Source organism: Pempheris klunzingeri, chromosome 4 (genome assembly GCF_042242105.1).
Source record: "Pempheris klunzingeri isolate RE-2024b chromosome 4, fPemKlu1.hap1, whole genome shotgun sequence".
NCBI classification, from domain to species: Eukaryota; Metazoa; Chordata; class Actinopteri; order Acropomatiformes; family Pempheridae; genus Pempheris; species Pempheris klunzingeri.
Window position 1 is genome coordinate 26,257,571 of NC_092015.1, and position 17,696 is coordinate 26,275,266.

The 17,696-nt window shown below is 41.9% G+C and overlaps 1 protein-coding gene across 1 annotated transcript; it reads left to right on the top strand.

Annotated features, from left to right (window-relative positions):
* Nucleotides 1-37: 37 nt before the first annotated feature.
* prss59 (serine protease 59, putative) lies at nucleotides 38-15,238 on the top strand. The gene is made up of 9 exons (XM_070829186.1): nucleotides 38-240; nucleotides 809-990; nucleotides 1,402-1,634; nucleotides 2,803-2,938; nucleotides 4,716-4,830; nucleotides 11,531-11,732; nucleotides 13,556-13,646; nucleotides 13,783-13,985; nucleotides 14,489-15,238. Exons 1-9 carry the CDS (start codon nucleotides 43-45, stop codon nucleotides 14,596-14,598), a joined length of 1,470 nt encoding a protein of 489 aa, XP_070685287.1. The 5' UTR covers nucleotides 38-42; the 3' UTR covers nucleotides 14,599-15,238.
* Nucleotides 15,239-17,696: the final 2,458 nt, after the last annotated feature.

The following is a 17,696-nucleotide window of genomic DNA, read 5'->3' on the forward strand; positions in this document are numbered from 1 at the left end:
GTTAAATCACATGTCTCAGACTGTTTCCCTCCTCACATCAACATGGCTCTTCAGACCTGTGGGTCGCTCCTGTGCAGAGGGACTTTATTTATCCTGTTTTGTCTCTCGGCTGTTGCAGAGGGACACTTTAAAGGGTTCAGGAGGCTGACTGGAGTCCAGGATACAGCTGTGCATGAGGAGCAGTGGTTCACTCAGAAGCTGGACCACTTCAGTGGTGCAGACAGCAGAGAGTGGAAGCAAGTAAGTCTATGCGTCATTGTGTTATTATGTGTATCCTTACATGGGCTGGAATATATTTAGAAAAATTACTAAAGGGATCAGATTTAATTTGTCCGTTAGGAAGAGAAATAAAATTAAACATGTATAAATGAATAGATAATAAGAAGAATAATGAATAAAGATAAAGAGAACATCATACTAACAGTACATGTGCTCTGCCTGAGCCGTCCATCATTGGGAAGTAGTTTAGTGGGTGAGAGAGCCAGGGCACTGTACTGTATACATATCAGTACAGTAATACCAAGGGGCTCCAAGTTTTTAGGGATGTTTTAGTCCATCCTATAATGTAAAGTGTTGCAGGGGATGCATCAGACCAGTCAATCAAGTCAAAGTGAGGCCTGCGGAGGCTTATGGGATTTCCAGTCTAACAATGTTCTAGTCTGAACTCAGAGGGAGACAAAGGCCAGAGCTTCTTTCGTATAAGCCGGTAACTGAAGCTCGCTTACCACCAGTCCAAAGGGAGCCATTTCTGTGATAGGTTTTACATTTTGATGCTTTTACACTGAATAACTCTGTGTTTCCCCCTCAGAGGTACTTTGTAAATGAAGCCTTCTACAAGCCGGGGGGTCCAGTGTTTCTGATGATAGGTGGAGAGGGCACGGCCAATCCAGCCTGGATGCAGTCCGGCACCTGGCTCACCTATGCTGAGAAACTCGGGGCACTTTGCCTGATGCTGGAACATCGCTTCTACGGAAAGAGTCGCCCGACCGTGTACGTTTAGCCTTGCTGGTTTAATTCTTGACCTTGTATGATGGTGTGTTGACTCTAAGTCTGTTTAAAATCCACTTATTCAAACTGAAATGGCTCTTAGATGGAAGAGACCTGCTGTTCATTTCTTGCAAATGAATTCAAATCCTCCAGTAGGAAATCCGTCAAAATGCAGAGGTGTATAGAGACAGACCTTGATAGCCATGATAGCCATGTTTTAATAAAAACCCCATTCTAACCAGACATTCTGGGCAGCTTCATGTCTCTGATGCGTACAGCAGGTGTTGTACCACCAGATGGCAGCCTAGCATTCAAAGGAGAGACCAGTCCATGTCCCTGTGGTACTGAACAGACGGACTGATGGCTGTGCTGCTGTAGATCCTTGTTCATGCTGTTTAAATTCTCCCTGTTTAGTGACCTCAGCACAGACAGCCTGCGTCTCCTCAGTAGTCGCCAGGCGTTGGCTGACCTGGCACACTTCCGCACCAAGATGGCGGAGGCTCGAGGTCTGACCAACAGGAAATGGGTGGCGTTTGGGGGATCGTACCCAGGTTCTCTCGCTGCCTGGTTCAGGATGAAATATCCTCACCTGGTCCACGCCTCCGTGGCCACGAGTGCACCTGTCCACGCTGCTGTTAACTTCCCAGGTATGAAGGGACATTGCATGACATGACAATACATGTACAATACACAATACATTGTGAGGCCCCTCATTGACATAATGCATTCCTCTGCCCCTTAACTTGACCTGAACCATCACAAATGCTTAACCCAAACCTGACCTGAGCCTTAAAACCAAGTCTTACCCTTAAAACAGTCCTTTTGAAGTTGTGCGGACCAGCCAAAATGTCCTCTCTTCCCAAAATTGTCCTTTTTCTGATTCTCATTTTGTAGAAAGTACAAGTACACACATGCACACTCAGTTATATTAGTCTTCAATCTCATCTTACAGAAACATGAGATGATTTCTTATTTGAATTATCATTGTTTTATGCCATATTCTATTTTTTAAAAAAAAGGGAATTTAAGGTAGATCTGCAACCTTTATGTAAAGAAAACACCCACACTGAAATGATTTGGCCTGTAATCTCTACAGCATGCTCCTGAATCAGCATGAAGCGTCAAAATTGGAATTTACTGCAATTTTCCACTTTTGTTCAGTGTCTTGGAAGTAAGTGTCTCAGACAGATCAAAGATGAGAAATGGTTCACTCTCTATCAGTGTCTGTGTTGTGTTTGGCTGAGCACATTGTTTTCCTCCGGAAGGCTGCAGGCTGGACTCAAAGTCAGAGCAGCTTTGAACATGAACCTGTACTGTTCCACCCACACACTCCGGCTATCTGAAAGACACTACCACGCACATTCGGAGCTCATTCCCTTTGACTCTAGAAAAATATCTGGGACAAAACAATAGAATAGTGTACATGGTGTGCATGGCATCACAAAGTTATTCCCCAAACAGCACTGCAGTTAGTCAGCAGTAAGAGGATGCCTTTCACTCCCATGTGGTAATGTTCCAAGATTTTGCAATGTGGACTTTCTCCTCTGCTTTTAGGGTTTCATAAACTGTGAAATTCACTTCGGTTGAGACTCACCATTTCACTTTCAACCTCACTGAAACCTTTTTAAACAAAAGCCTTCTCGGGCACTTGACTAGAACTGAGCTCCAGCGGTATTTTGAGGATGATGTATTGCTTGTGCGGGGCCCCAAAATAGTCCTGTATGTTTAACCAGGGCTCCTGTGTATTATTGTGGTCTTTTTATTGCAGCCCAGGTTTAAGTGTCCACCCCTCCCTCTGTCTTTATGTTTTGCCAGAGTACTTGGAGGTTGTGTGGCGTTCGCTGGCCTCAGAGAACGCAGAGTGTCCCCTGCTGGTAAAAAAGGCGTCCGATACCCTTGAGGAGCGCCTGAAGGACCCCAAGACTTATGACAACATCACCAAAGACTTCAAGTACAGTGTTTAAACTCTCTGTAACTCATACCTTCTCTATCGTGTAATTTACTAACATAAAAAATCACAAAACTTGAGCTGACAAAGGCCGTGGATGATCTATGGCATCCCAAGAGCAGCTAATCAGCCAACCATGTCAAATCATTTCTCTGGTAAAGAGCAAGAGTGAGAGTTTTAATGTTCCACACTTCAGATGACACATGACAGGCGGCCATCTGGCTTCCACCGTGTCATCTGTAAGAGGAAAACATGCCTCTGAACTGGCAAAAAATATAATATACTATAATATTACTGCATTTAAAAGAACTTTCAGTGTGTAATACGTTTTTACTTTTGTCCCAGACTTTGGTACAGTGTGTTTTCTTTTTTTTAGCCTCTGTCTTCATCTTTTATCGTTTATTTGATTCATTAATCAATTCACCTTTTATTTTCGTGGGTTTGAATTCCATAAATCATTATGCAAAGCATCCTAATAACCTTGATTGGATTCTAGGAGGGGATTTCTGCAACTGTTTTTTATTGTCAATTTATATGACAATTATTGTCTCAATTGCTTTTTCTAGAAACTGTCAGCAAATAGCGAAATATGCCCATTCTGATTTCCCAGAAGACAAACAGACGAAGGACATAAGGAACAGCATAATTTCAGAGAAAACACAATTACACAGCTCTTTATCACTCAAAGGAAATTTTAATTGATCATAAGGGATCGGCTCGTCTAATTTTGCATCTGCAGATTGTTCCAGTTGTGTGGAGCAAAGTGTGTAGAAAGTAGTTTTCCAGTCTCAGTCCAAACTTGTTCTGCCCAACTTTTACGTGAAACTCAAAGATATTCAGTTTGCTGTCATGTATGACGACACAAAGCACCCGTCTGGGAAGTTCTAACCAGCAAACGTTTGGATAAAAAAAGACTTTTAGTGGATCTCCTTTGATCTGGCGCAGTTGCCACAAAGGATTACATTGCAGCCTGTTTGCAGCTGCTGGCCGAGGTGATCTCGTAGACCAGTTCAAAAAGTCAAATTTTTTTTTTTCCTTATATTTATGTATTTCAGGTCATTGTAGAGACTATGAGGTCACGAACAAACTGGCTTAAATGACTTTTGTAATGGCGTGGTTAGTCTCACAGAAGTAATACTGTCATGGAGACGCACTAAAGCTCTGTCTTTGTGTCTGACCACATTGGACATCTCTCATTTTAGCATCATGCAGACATGTCCTCATGCAGGCACAAACACACAAAAGGTCACAAAGGTGGTTTGGAGCCTTGTCGAGCGTCCAAACCACAAAGCCTCAGAGTACAGTACTTGCGTCACGATTTCATCATGAAGGAAATATCGCTCACAGCATGCAAACATCATACACACACACACACACACACACATGGATTGTTTCTAAAATTAGCATCCACAGTCAGAACATGAAAGTAGAGGTCAAGACAGTCAGTCCACATCCATGGCTCAGTGCATCCCTGGTGCTCAGCGCTCTAGAGGAGTGTTTTGTCTGGCTGACCTTGCTGGTGGCTAGTTGAGGTTTTATGTCTTGACAATGCAGGAAAGGAGAAAATCCGGCCTGATGCTCTGGACATTTGTCAAAGCACACTCTATATTTGAATCAATCAATCTCTCTCTCCCACCTTCGCTCTCTTCTTCCACCTCCATTTATCCCCCATTTCCCCTGCTCATCCATCTCATCTTCATCTCCCTCCCTTATCTTTTACTTCCTCTTTTCATTCTTCCACCTTCCTCCTCGTCTCCTGTTCTCTCCTCTCCCCGTCCAGCTTGTGTTCCAGACTGCAGATCCAGACAGCAGTGGACTCTGCCTACTTCCTGGAAACGCTGGCTGGCAACTTCATGGATGTGGTCCAGTACAATGAAGACAACAGGGGGTTTGAGGTGAGCGAGACGAGACACGTGCCAAACAAGATTAGCAAAACATCATAAAATAAGGATTTTGGAGGCACATACTGGTCATTATGAGCCAACCGTTGCTTTTCTTTAAATTGTTTTCATGCCGAAATAAGTATTTTGCTCACACATGGTGTATAGATCATCACGAGGCATTAAAAATCTTTATTGCATTCTTCTAATGAAAATATTTTACTATTTTAGGTTGTTGCCTGCAAGCTGGTTCCCCCCATGTGTAGTCTTTCTGCCATTAAATAGTTTAGATAGTTTGAGCCTTTTGCAATGTAGACCCATTTATTTTTATTATGCTGAGTTAAGGAAGATTTTGGGGTTTTTAAACTTGTGTCCTATTTTTACACATTTTGGGTTCTAGTGACTAGTAGGTACAAAAAGTGTTGGAATTGGTCCAGTAGATCAAACAAACAAATTAGCCGCTCAGACCAATAGACCGGGGTAGAATTTCTGTTTTTGTCAGTGGAGTCTGGTGGCTTTGAACCAAGCGATATAATGACTGTCTGGTCAAACAAAAAGGATCTTACAGCTTTATCTCTTTAGGGATCCTTTCTAAACTTGGAATAACTATCTGAGACTGTCGGTGGCAAAAACACGCACTTATACTGCTTTGATAAGTTGCTCTAAAGGATTACGTTACAGCCACTGGCACCTACTTTGCTGACAACACCAAGACACCAAAATATGTACAAACAGGGCCCAGGTTTAAAAATACCACAGTTATCCTTTAATTCTAGACACAGCCTCGTCATGATTTCAGGTCTCGGTGGTAGGACCCTTAGGGCCCTTAGATCAGTACAGTCCAGTATGGCACTGAAAATAAACCACAACATTACCCCAAACATGTCTACAATTAAGTATCATTATAATGACAGGAAAAGAGAAATATGATGGCAAGATAGCTGGAGCTGGAGAGCTTTTTATAGACTGACCACAGAGATGATTTCAGTACAGTTTACTGAATCCCCTTAAGCGTGACAAGTATGTGATATAAAAACAGTATATCAGATTTAATTTCTGCATGTTGACCTAAAACAGAAGAAAGGGACAGTTTGTGTGGAGCCTTTGTAGATGGGTTGACCTAGTATCCAGTCTTGGTTGAGTGGAAATCAGCTATGAGGTGTAGGAGGGTTACTGACAGGCCAGGCAGTATACTGAAACATAATGAACCCTGCATTGTTGAACAGCGGGAGGCCCATAGATGCTGCCTTGTAAGAGGGTCTCCAGGGTTTGCTCCTGGGGCCGTTGGCCTGCTTATGTTGTCTGTATCTCTATATAACAAGTGGAGCCACATTTGTAACATACTTGCATGCATTCTACTGTGTCTGGCTTGTCGCTCAGCAGTGAGGGAATCAACTGATGAGGTAACTTTTGAAGGTGGGGAATAGGGTTTGACTGTTTTTGAAGAATGAATATATTTTGATTAATTGATCATTTGTGATATTTGATATCTCAAATTCTTCTTCCATTTTTAGTAAAAAGGCTTCTGCAATACAATAATTATCTCCCCATAGATGGTCATTGTAGTATGGATCATATGTGCAATAGATAAACCTGCATTTCATCATTCAGTATTGAGTGTGGAACAACTCCGATGCATAGCTGAGGGACAGAGGCTGGTGTGTTGGTGTGATCCCAGCTCAGCTGGCAAGTGGCCATGACCCCAGACAGGTCATTTCCTAGAAATATGTGGGCGTACACACAGACAGTGGTCTTACCTGGCACACGGATATTACAAATGTCTGCACTATCAGACCGTTACCCATCAGCGCCTCCATTTTATTCGGAGTTTCAGAGCTTTTGGTGTCGCAGATATATTGTTTGTTATAGAGCTACCATAGAGTTCATCCTAGGATCAAATACTTAGTTTGGTAAAGACAACATGGAAGATCATGGCAACGCCCACACCACATATCCCTCTAGACATTTTTTAGCTGTGCACAGTTCAGGGGGCCATCAGGATTTTATCTGAGTCTGCACCCGTGCTACTTATCTCAGTGGTGAATTTTTTTCCATTTTAAAAATTCTAGTCTTCAGACATAACAGTGCCAATTAACTCAAGTGATATCAGGTGAGAACATTTATCAGACTTCACACAGCTCTCTTGGCTGCTCCCAACCCCTGTAAACACACTTTAATGTGTCCCTTTAAACATTAACGGTCAGCTATCGGGGGGCAGACAGAAAGGCAGGGGCCACTCAGATAATGGATGGACTGTTGGGTGCTCTGCTGTCAGTTAAATGTCTTTTTGCGACATGTCTGTTTGCTGTGCAGCAATTCCTCTTAAAAGTACTTAGTAGAATTTTTAGAAAATCCTTGTTAATGACACCGGCGACGGTTTGGCGAACTGCAGCCGGCATCCTGTTGCTTGCACTCCTCAGGTGTGAGTGAGCATCCTGGGCAACGGGTTTAAGCAATGACTTTATCAGCTAACATTATGGAACAACCAACGCCAGATCCATGCTGCATAGCTAAGTTACAGCTTGCAAACTGACCTTAGTTTAGCTTAGGCTACAGTTAGCTAGTAGTTGACCCCCCCCCCCGCCTTGTATCGGTCTGGGCTAACAGAAAGCAATCGTTAGTCATCCATTTTTTGCTTTGTACCGTTACATTATGGCCAAAATCAACACCTTTGTCATAATACATAAGGTAGCATCATGGATCACATTAGCTGGGGAATGGGCAAGCTAGAAAACTAGCATATCCACTCAGATAGTATCTTACTACTGATAACATTAATGAGCAAGCAAGCCAAACAAAGGCCCCTCCATGAATGAAACGCTCTGCCAAGGGCGTCCACCTTTTAATGTAGAAAAGAATGAGGGACACCTTGCCACCAACCCTACGCCCACAAATCAAGCACTGGGTCTGGTGGGCCTCCATCGTGAGATTTTCAGTATCAGACACTTCATTTCCTGGATTGTGGTGAATTTTTATGCACCAATTTGTGCTTTTTGTGCATCATTTTCAGGATCCTGTGCAACTCTGAATATGATTGTAAAGGAAATAATAAGAGTAAAGCACAGCTGCATCACTTATATTAAGGATTAAAACATCAGCCAAACAAAGGCCCCTCCATGACATGGGAAAAATAACCTATTTGGTATATTTGGAGGAAGCAAAAACCTATTGGTAGACTCAGAAATAGCAAATGACCTGGTAGACAACAGAGTATATATGGTGGATGACTGAAAAATACATTTATTTATGAAAATAAATTCCTTTCTTATTGTCAGACTGGTCAGAACAACAGAGTGATGCATTACATTAGAGTGTGCATTAAGACACCGGACAAATCGTGTCCGGTATTGATTCAGTAAGTGATAGTGCCTTTTGTGTTTTTGATACGGGATGATCCCATATTATAGCCCTGCTCATGTTAACCCTAGCTGGCCACATTCCCATTTGGCCACACCGGCTTCACCAGATAAAACATTGCTTTTTTTTTTTTTGTGCTGTTGAGGACTTTGTTTTGGACTCTGTGTGTTGGTGGGTGTTACTAAGCTAATGGTAGCTAGTGTTGCACACTGCTGGCACTGGTGGGGAGCTGAAGTGAAGCAAGGCATGCAGGAGCACTCCTAAACATCACATCCTTTGGATCCTTTGGAAAACCTGTCTGGAGTCCTTTACATTGAAATCGGTCAACGGGCTGTTAAAGGCATTCATTGTTATTTTTTTTAAATTACATGCCAAACTGTTCACACATCGGCAAAATAAAGTTATTAATGCATGTAAATTCACACGTAGTACCTTTTAATGCAAACACATTGTCATTATGTTGTGATTATGGAGTATACGGAACATTTCTCTCATCATCTGTTACTGTACGTCTGTCCCCTTTCTTTTCCCTCATGGTGCCCTTTTCTATAACTAGTTACCCCCTTTTTCCCCCTCCTCTTTCTTCACCCCATCCCCTCTCTCTGCCCCTGTTGCCTTGAGGAGACGTGAGTCCGGTTACCAATAAGCTGATGTGAAAAAGTAACAAAAGACTCTGCGGTCTCTCTGGTTTCCTGTCGCCCCAAGCTAAAGAGACGCTTATAAAAGAGCCGAGAGGAGCAGCAGGCCACAGAGCCCGCAGCACAAGCGGGCAAACACAGCCAACAGCTGCCTCTCTGACACAAAGGGCTGGGTACAGAGCAAACTACCAGGTTTTAGGTACCGCTGAAGAATTTGGGTAAGACCTAGAACTGAGGTGTAACTCAATCAGAGGAGTCAGAGCAGTGGCTTCACAGTTGAGGGGTTATCAATGGGGTGCTTTATAAAATACGGAAGGACGTTATGCAATGCTGCTGCTTGGAGAACAAGTACTAACAGTTCCTCTTTTACTCCGAAGATGCAGAGAGATGCAGATGGACAGTTGTAGTAATGGATCATTTATAGGTAACGCTGCTTTCTAGAGTTAAGTCACTTTAATCTATAAAGCGTATTGAAAAACAGGAGTCCACCCAGAGTGCTTTCCAGTAGAGGCAGAAGGGTATAAACAGGTATACATCATTTAAAGAAATAGTACATGAAAAGGCAATAATACATAAAAGGCAAGGCTGAACCCCTTAAGAGAAATTGGATGAATTTAATTGTGAGTTGCTATACAGGCAAGGAATCACAAGTTATCCGAAAGTTGCTGTTTCCTCAAGTTGTTGGGCTGATTCATTTCTGTAATATACTAAATTCAAACAAAGCAGTTCTTCAGTACTTTTTATCAGGCCTGCAGTTGCACACAGAGCGTATGCCTCCGTGAGGCAAAAGAGAGAAAGAAATGAAGTTTTGTAGTGACAGAAAAAAGCAAAGGTTGTCTTAACAAAGATCCTTTCTGTTGAAACAGTACAAACACTTATAACACAGTACGCCTGGCTGCCTTATCTTCCTGAAGTGAAATAGTTTTCTCATTTATCTGTGTGGGAGAAAAGACGGTAGCTTCTCACAGGATGAAAGGGAGAGGGTGCTTTGATTTAAGGCCTCTGCACACTGAAGGCCAAACTGTGGAGTTTAAGACAAGATATAAAAAGTAAAAATGGGAATGATATAAGCAGTAAATACAGAAATTCCACCACACATGTCAAGATCGTTTTGATTCATAAAGACCTTGAGCAGTCTGTATTGTCTAGCTGCTGATCCCAAAGGTTGTAATGGACTGTAAACCACCTGTGATGCATTCACTGCCCTGCAGGACACCAAGCTCTCCTGCTGCATCTCCTCACAGACAACTTAGAGTTTCTTTTGTATGAACTTAACTGTACAGCATTTTTGTGGCATGTAGACTAATCTCATGGTATGCGTTTTGCGCAATTGTTGTTCATTTAATGTTTGTGTGCTGCATATCTTGGATAGGGTGCACAAAAATGTTTTTTCATTCCAGTGGGGTTTCCTAGTCAAATACAGGTCCAGCAGTACAGGTTACGCTCTCCTGTTGTAGCCACAAAGCTCAGATATTAACCTGATGTGGTTGCAAAGAGCTCAAGAGCTCAAAGAGCGGCTTGCATGGTTGTAGACTCCCTTGTTGGCTATTTTATATTTTTTACTTCTATAACGTGCAAGTAATAATAGTGAGATTTGATGCAATGTCATGACCAGTTATTTTTCAAGAGTGAACAATAAGAGAAGGCACCTGAAGCTGCGCTGTGTGCAGCAGCTTTAGCCATAATAAACCAGCCCAATTCAGGATACTTGCCCTTTTCTTTTAGGTGAAAGCTGCTTGAGTGCATGTGCCTGTGAAAAAAATGGTTTGCAGTTATATTTGGCATGGAAAGACCACCAGAGGCACAATGTTTCATGGTGATGCAGATGCTCTAGGATGTGGGAAACATCAAAAACAATCTTGATAGATCCCTGTGTGTTCAGACTGATTCAGAGGAGAGATTTCTCTCCAACTGGGCTGGAATCAGTTCATCGTCCATCTGCTCAATGTAGGTAACCCTAAAGCAGCACACCATTGCCCATGTGACGGCAGTACAACTATTCTTATGGCATTAGCTATCCAAAATCCAAAAACACAGATGAGAAAACAGTCTCACCACAAGGTCAGTTTAACAGCTGTTATGGAGTTTTTGATCTTATCAGTAGCTGCAGAATGAACCCTGAGAATGTTTTTCAGCTGCTGTTTCCAAGCTCAATGAAAAAAAACAAATCATTTCTTACCTATCTCTTGTGGTATGTAGACCTGTGGATAGTTCAGATTTTGGCATAAGGGCCTTTCAAACGTCCTCTGATGTGGGTGAACCGACCCTTAAACCATTTGCCTGCCTACAACAGCCCATTGGGTGGCAGTGAATGAAACAGAGAACATTCGAGCGCAGCTGGGGGAGGGAGAGTCGCTGCACTACCCGTCATATTTTTAGGAAAGTTGTGGAACAATGTTGGATCTTGTCATTTGGTGACTTCAGTGTTCACTGGGGACGACGTAATTGCTGTTTTATTTATTGCTGTTGATTTACATATTCTGTAGTATGATCAGTACCGGGCAGAGGAGAGTTGATAATAGTGATAATAATAATAATAATAATAATGATTATAATAATAATTTGATAACGTGTACTAGTCCTCTATCACAAAAAGGCTTTGGGAGAAATTACTCAGAAATAAAAGACCCGTTATCATCTAAACGGTACTAATCATTTTAATTCATTCGATTTTTTTTTTTTTTTTTTTTTTTCCTCTTCTTTTTTGTTGCTCAATTTAGGGTGCAGTTGGCACCAACATCACAATCAAGGTGCTGTGTGGCGTGATGGGTGACTCTTCACTGGGGGACCCTTACGCCCGCTATGCTGCTGTGGCCCGCCTCATGATGGACACTCTCTCTATGAAATGCCTGGATGCCAGCTTCAGTAACTACCTCCGAGACATGACTAATGCTTCCTGGGATGGGCCGGGTGCAGGGGGAGGTAGGTATGGCCCTCTTCTGCGAAGTGGTGCTTTCCTTTGTGTAAACATGCTTCTTTTAGTCGGCCCAGTTTAAAACGGCACCTTAATAACTTCATGACCTGCAGGACACCAAGCTCTCCTGCTTCATCTCCTCACAGACAACTTAGAGTTTCTTTTGTATGAACTTAACTATACACCTTAATAACTTCATGACTGTTGGAAAACAGCCATTTTTATGTGCATTGTACTTTTGGTCCATTTTGTTGGAACGTTGTTAGTTGATGTTCAGACAGTGTGATGAGAATATAACACAGGATGGGATGTGGTCACACTCACAGGTTGTTAAAGGACTTTTTTTGGGAAAAGTTAAATAAAAGTAGGTACACCAAAAAATGTAATTATCACTCAATCACAAAATAACGCCTGGAGTGACATGATCATCCCAAAATAGTTTTCCTTCTTGGGGTAAAGTTAAATTAAGAGCACCATGCACCATGTTTTTATATATCGGGCTTCACTGTGTGTTTATTTTGAAATTATAGTGAGGAAAGTAGACTATTCTAAGACCGGCTGTGCTATTTTCCTGTTATGTTGTCTCTTGTCTCACTCAGTGTTGAGTAACAACTTTTAACTTAAAAATGGGTTCTCTATGTTCCCATGTTGTGCCTTTGCCCCGGGCTGTGGCTCCAGTTCCCAGCTTCAGTTTCATGAGTGGGAGGGCTGGAGGGGGATCACTGGAACAGGAAGTGGTCTCTTAAAAAGCCACTGGGATGTGTTTGCATAAAATCCCACCAACCACCCCCCCTTGTCACTGGGTTTCAGTTGCACTCTTTCCGCTCTTAAAGGATATTTCTGGTATTTCTAAACCTGGGCCCTATTGTCACATGTTTTGGGTTTGAAATGACCTATAGGCTACAAAAAGTTTTGGAATTGGTCCAGAAGATTGCCTCAGCCAGCAGCAGCAAAACAAGCTACAGTGGCTGCAACATAGTGTTTTAAGGCGACTGCGCATGATCAAAATATATCCACTAAAAGTGCTTGTTTTAGCCACTGACAGGCTGAGATCCCTATAGACATAGACCTGGAAGACCCTTTTTGTTTAACAAGAAAGCAGCCACGTATCGCTGTCTTCAAAGCCGCCAAGCTCCTTTGACAAGAATACGGCACTTTGTGTTATTGTGTGTCACACAAATATTGTGTTGGCTCTGAAGTAACCCTTTAAAACGCCCAAGTCACACAATAACAAACTAACCAATCAAGGCAACAGTAGACCAGCAACTTGAGTGTCCCCCAAGGTAAAATTACTGTTTTTGTCAATGGAGTCTGGCTTTGAAGAGAACAATATAACGTCTGTTTCAGGTTAAACATAAAGGATCTTGCAGGTCTTACAAAATAATGAACATAAGCACTTTTTGTGGATGGATGTGGATTGAATGGGCGCAGTTGCCCCAGAGGATCATGTTGCAGCCTTTAGGTGATGTATTGGACCAATTCCAAAACTTTTTGTACCTATCAGTCATTTAGACACCATAATATGTACAAATAAGACACATATGTACAAATAAGTTTAAAAATGCAGAAATGATCCTTTAATTGGGGCTGAATAACTGAAAGTGAATACTTTTTGAGAGGAAAGCCGTTTTACATTATTACCTTACCTGCTGTGTGTGTGTGTGTGTGTGTGTGTGTGTGTGTGTGTGTGTGTGTGTGTGTGTGTGTGTGTGTGTGTGTGTGTGTGTGTGTGTGTGTGTGTGTGTGTGTGTGTGTGTGTGTGTGTGTGTGTGTGTGTGTGTGTGTGTGTGTGTGTGTGTGTGTGTGTGTGTGTGTGTGTGTGTGTTGTCAGGGAGACAGTGGGTCTACCAGACCTGCACTGAATTTGGATTCTACCAGAGCACTGATTCGCCTAACCAACCATTCACTGGCTTCCCTCTTGTGTGAGTACACTAAACGTTTCCCCTTTGCCTTATAAAACTCACAGTTATGTTTTAATCCCTTCACTTAGTATTATTTCCACTGGTCATTTTCTTTCTTTGTTTCCAGTTTCATCAGGCGTTGTGTTTTCTCACCTAGGTATCAAGTGAAACAGTGCGCAGACTTCTACAATGTCAGCGCTGAGCAGCTGGCAGAGGCCGTGGCCCAGACCAACGAATATTACGGTGGCTACAACATCCGCTCCACCAGAATAGTGTTCCCCAACGGGTCCATTGACCCCTGGCACGCTTTGGGGATCACCCAGGACATCACACCTGACCTCCCTGCTGTTTTCATCAAAGGTAAGAAAGACTAAATCGGAAATGCCATTGATGTAGAAGCACAGATTTCGCTGATCAAAATCCATCTAAAGGTAAAGGAATAAAAAGTGAAAGCTTTGTAGACTTCTTGGTTACATATAAGCATAGCTTCGTGTACATGTACAAAATGTACGATGTATTTGATCACAGGAAGTCCAGTTATGTCTGTTCTGGTGTATGTATAGCAGATGCTCTCCTCTGACCACAATTCATCATTAAACTTTAAGGGACTTTTTGAATTAGTTTGGTGTAGCTTTCCCAGGTCTAAAATCTTTCAAGTCGCACAAGTTGACTGACGACCAAATTTGGTTTTGTGGTTGCTTTACAGTACAGAAGCTGGGCAAAAGTTTAGGGGTAGAACAATGGCTTGCTTGTCCAACTCTAGCTTTATTACATGGATAATTGTTCTTGTAACTCAGGAAATCTCAGTTTTACTGTTTTTTACTACCACATCCTGTATATTTATATATTTTTTTCTGATCCAGGAACAGCCCACTGTGCCAACATGTACCCTGCCAGGAGTGAGGATCTCCCCCAGCTGACTCTGGCCCGTAACCACGTCTTCTTACTTCTCCAGCAGTGGCTGAAGCAGTGATTGACGGCTGGACAGGCCAATCGATGGCTTTGTAAAGCAAACCGCTAACTCTTTTGTCCGCATCACTGACATCGGAGTGAGGCTCCTTATTTCACTGCCATGCTTGTTTGAAAAGGCACTTTATAGAAGTTTCAGTGGGTACAAATTTCAGGGATCTGAAATGAATGAGACAATTTTGATGAATAAAGATGTTTTTTTTTATAACTGTCAAAGCTATTTTCTCTCTGCAATTTCAGTTTCATTCTGTGTTAACAATGCAGAATAATGCATTATAACAACCACTTCATAGGCTGCTTTCTGGCCAGTGTAAGAGTACTCCTAGGTAGCCTAGTTAAAGGGATAGTTAGGATTTGTTTTAAGTGAGGCTGTATGAGGTGTGTGTTTATCCATGTGTATTACCTACAGTAGCACAAAAATGTATTTTAGCCACTTAAGAAAAGGCCCACCTAAAAAAGTGTAAGCTATATTTAGAATATTAACTCTTGTGTTCTCTGACATGAAAATTACTGATTTTGTCAATAGAGTCTGGTGGCTTTGAAGCGAGTGAAGAGAGAGAAAAGAGCTTCCCTTCCCCACCAGAACAGGCTGTCTAATGCAACGTAAAGCTGTGAAAATATTCTAAATAAAGCACATTCTTGAACTGGTGTTGATTTTTTTTCTCTTTTTAGGTGGGCCTTTTTTCAGATATCTAAAATACATTTTTGCTGCCTGCATCCACAGCAGTGCATTGCTTAGCATCTGTGCTGGGACTCCTGCCTGATTGTCCAAACTGGAGGCATGCAGACCGCCATCTACTGTAGGTAATACGCTCAATATGGATAAGCACCTCAGACAACCCCACATCAATATTTTCATTTTCCAGCGCACCAAAACACAACAATGAAATGAAAATGTAGTTTGTGAAATAGAGAACATTTGCTTTTGGATACAATTTGCAGTGTCACTGCTTTTTGTTGCATGGTGTTGACCAATCCTATCTGCATACCACTTTGTGTGGCCAAATCTTAAATACACTTTATATTGAGTAACACGGTCTTTCACAGCAATCTTTAGAAATTTCAAGAGCTTTCAGAGCGAAAGTTATCAGTAAGTTCATCAACATCATGACTGCAGACATCACCCTTTCACTGGAGCATCTGATGGTTCCACAACACACCGAACATCGTGTTTAAACAGGCAGAAGTGAAGTAAGGACAAAGCCTCTCAGCAGAGAAGCTGCTCAGAACTGGCTCCAGTTCATGTGTTTGTATAGGATACGTGTCACACAAACAGACACACATCTGGTCCTGTTCAGCACAAGCTCAGTCTTGTTTGATGATAAGAATGTGGCTAAAATGTTGTCTTGGCTGCTCAACAAGAGCATGATGATATCTCCAGCAGGACCCAGACTGATATGCCGAATTAGGTTCACAGAGAACTGCTGGAAATTGTCTAGTTTGTCTAGACAGCATATTGCAAAGTTCATCTCTTGTGCTGGAGTAGATGGGTTTAGTTTAATAGAAGAAAGTGCAATAGAAAAATAGTGGCCGTACATGGTATGATAATAGTACACAGCTGTGTGTTCATTCACTGCCTCCTCAAAACACAGACACAATGACCCCACTTCACAGTGTTTATTTTCACAACAGTCCCATCTCTGTATCTCAGCTGGACATGCAAGATCCCCAATCCATACACAAACCCTCACCCACAAAGACTGCAGGCCAAGATCCTGTCCCACTATGGATGTCCCCTGCTGTGGCCATGAATTCTTCTGCCTTCCACCTGGTTATTCAGTCAGAGGCTGTGCAAAACTAATTTAAGCAGAGGTTCAGCCCACAAATTATACATGTGAAATATATATTATTATGACAGCCCACAATCCAGTCTTTGTTAAAGGTCAGCATTTACGATGGACTTAGTCATAATTGCTCATACACACTCATTTAATCCCCTGTAATTCAAACTCCTGTAGACCTACTCATAATCCTCTCCTTGGCTGCAGTGCGGATGTAATTGAGCCTCAGCCTCTCTTTAGGTGTGTGTGTGTGTGTGTGTGTGCACGCCTCCGCCCACCTGTGTCATCTCACCTGGTAGATAAGTATTGGATCGTCCGTTGTGAACTGGCGTCAATTGTTGGCAACTTATGCCAGAATTTCCCTGCACACTTTTTATCACACGGATGTTATGTAGGATGCAAAACCACACCAGAGTTTGATGGGACCAAACTCCCTCATGAAGACCTGTTCGTATGAAAAACTGGTCAGTTACTGTTTTGCGTTTGAGAAAAGTAATTAAGTACAATTTCAAGGTACTTGATTATTTCCTTTCTCTGCTACTTTATTTGTACAACTCAGAGGCAAATATTGTGCTTTTTATCCTACACTTTATTTGATAACTTAAGTTACTTTGCAGATTCACCTAAATAATAGAAAGTACAATTAATAAATATAATGTAATATTGTGAATTAAAATACAACTTTATTGATCCTCAGGGGGGAAATCGACAAGCTTCCCAGCAGATAAAGTATATGATGAAGCTAAATTAGCCCCACTGTTGCCAGCTTCAGCATTTAAGCCTTTCTTCTTCTGTGGTGTTGCTACTTCTATAGGTACATCTGAGTACTGTTGTTTTGTCAGCCATTCCTGTGTTCAGGATAAATGTAATATTAAAGGAAACCACAAAAGGCTGGTGTTAATGTTTGTGTTTGTGCTGAATGTGACTTGGAGTAACTGCAGTAATTTTCCACTGAATATGACAAAGAATAACTCAGAAGGCTCTTGCGTCTTTCTAAACATTCCCCTTCAGTCGCTTCCTGTTTAAACACCTTAGACATTTTCAGCTGCGTCAAGTTAGCCATAGTTGGCAAAACGCACCGGAAGTAGCTGCATGGGCCATTTTTTTTAATTCTTTGAAAAATATCAGATTAATATTGCTATATTAATAATACAACGGTTATAAAATGCCACATTGTGGTAAAAAAAAAAATGCAGTTAAACATTTTGGACAGTTTGCCTACAGTTTGAGTACAGTCATGTTAAGAGGGGATAAACATTATGATGGCATCATTTTGTGTCATAAGTCATTCCTTAACACTTGAATCAATAATGATTAAATG

Bases quoted from the DNA above. Each gene is read 5' to 3' on its own strand.
- prss59 (XM_070829186.1), top strand. From the start codon at position 43: ATGGCTCTTCAGACCTGTGGGTCGCTCCTGTGCAGAGGGACTTTATTT. The intron at 1,635-2,802 runs GTATGAAGGGAC...ATGTTTTGCCAG, and splicing joins CGCTGCTGTTAACTTCCCAG to AGTACTTGGAGGTTGTGTGG. The intron at 2,939-4,715 runs GTACAGTGTTTA...CTCCCCGTCCAG, and splicing joins AACATCACCAAAGACTTCAA to CTTGTGTTCCAGACTGCAGA.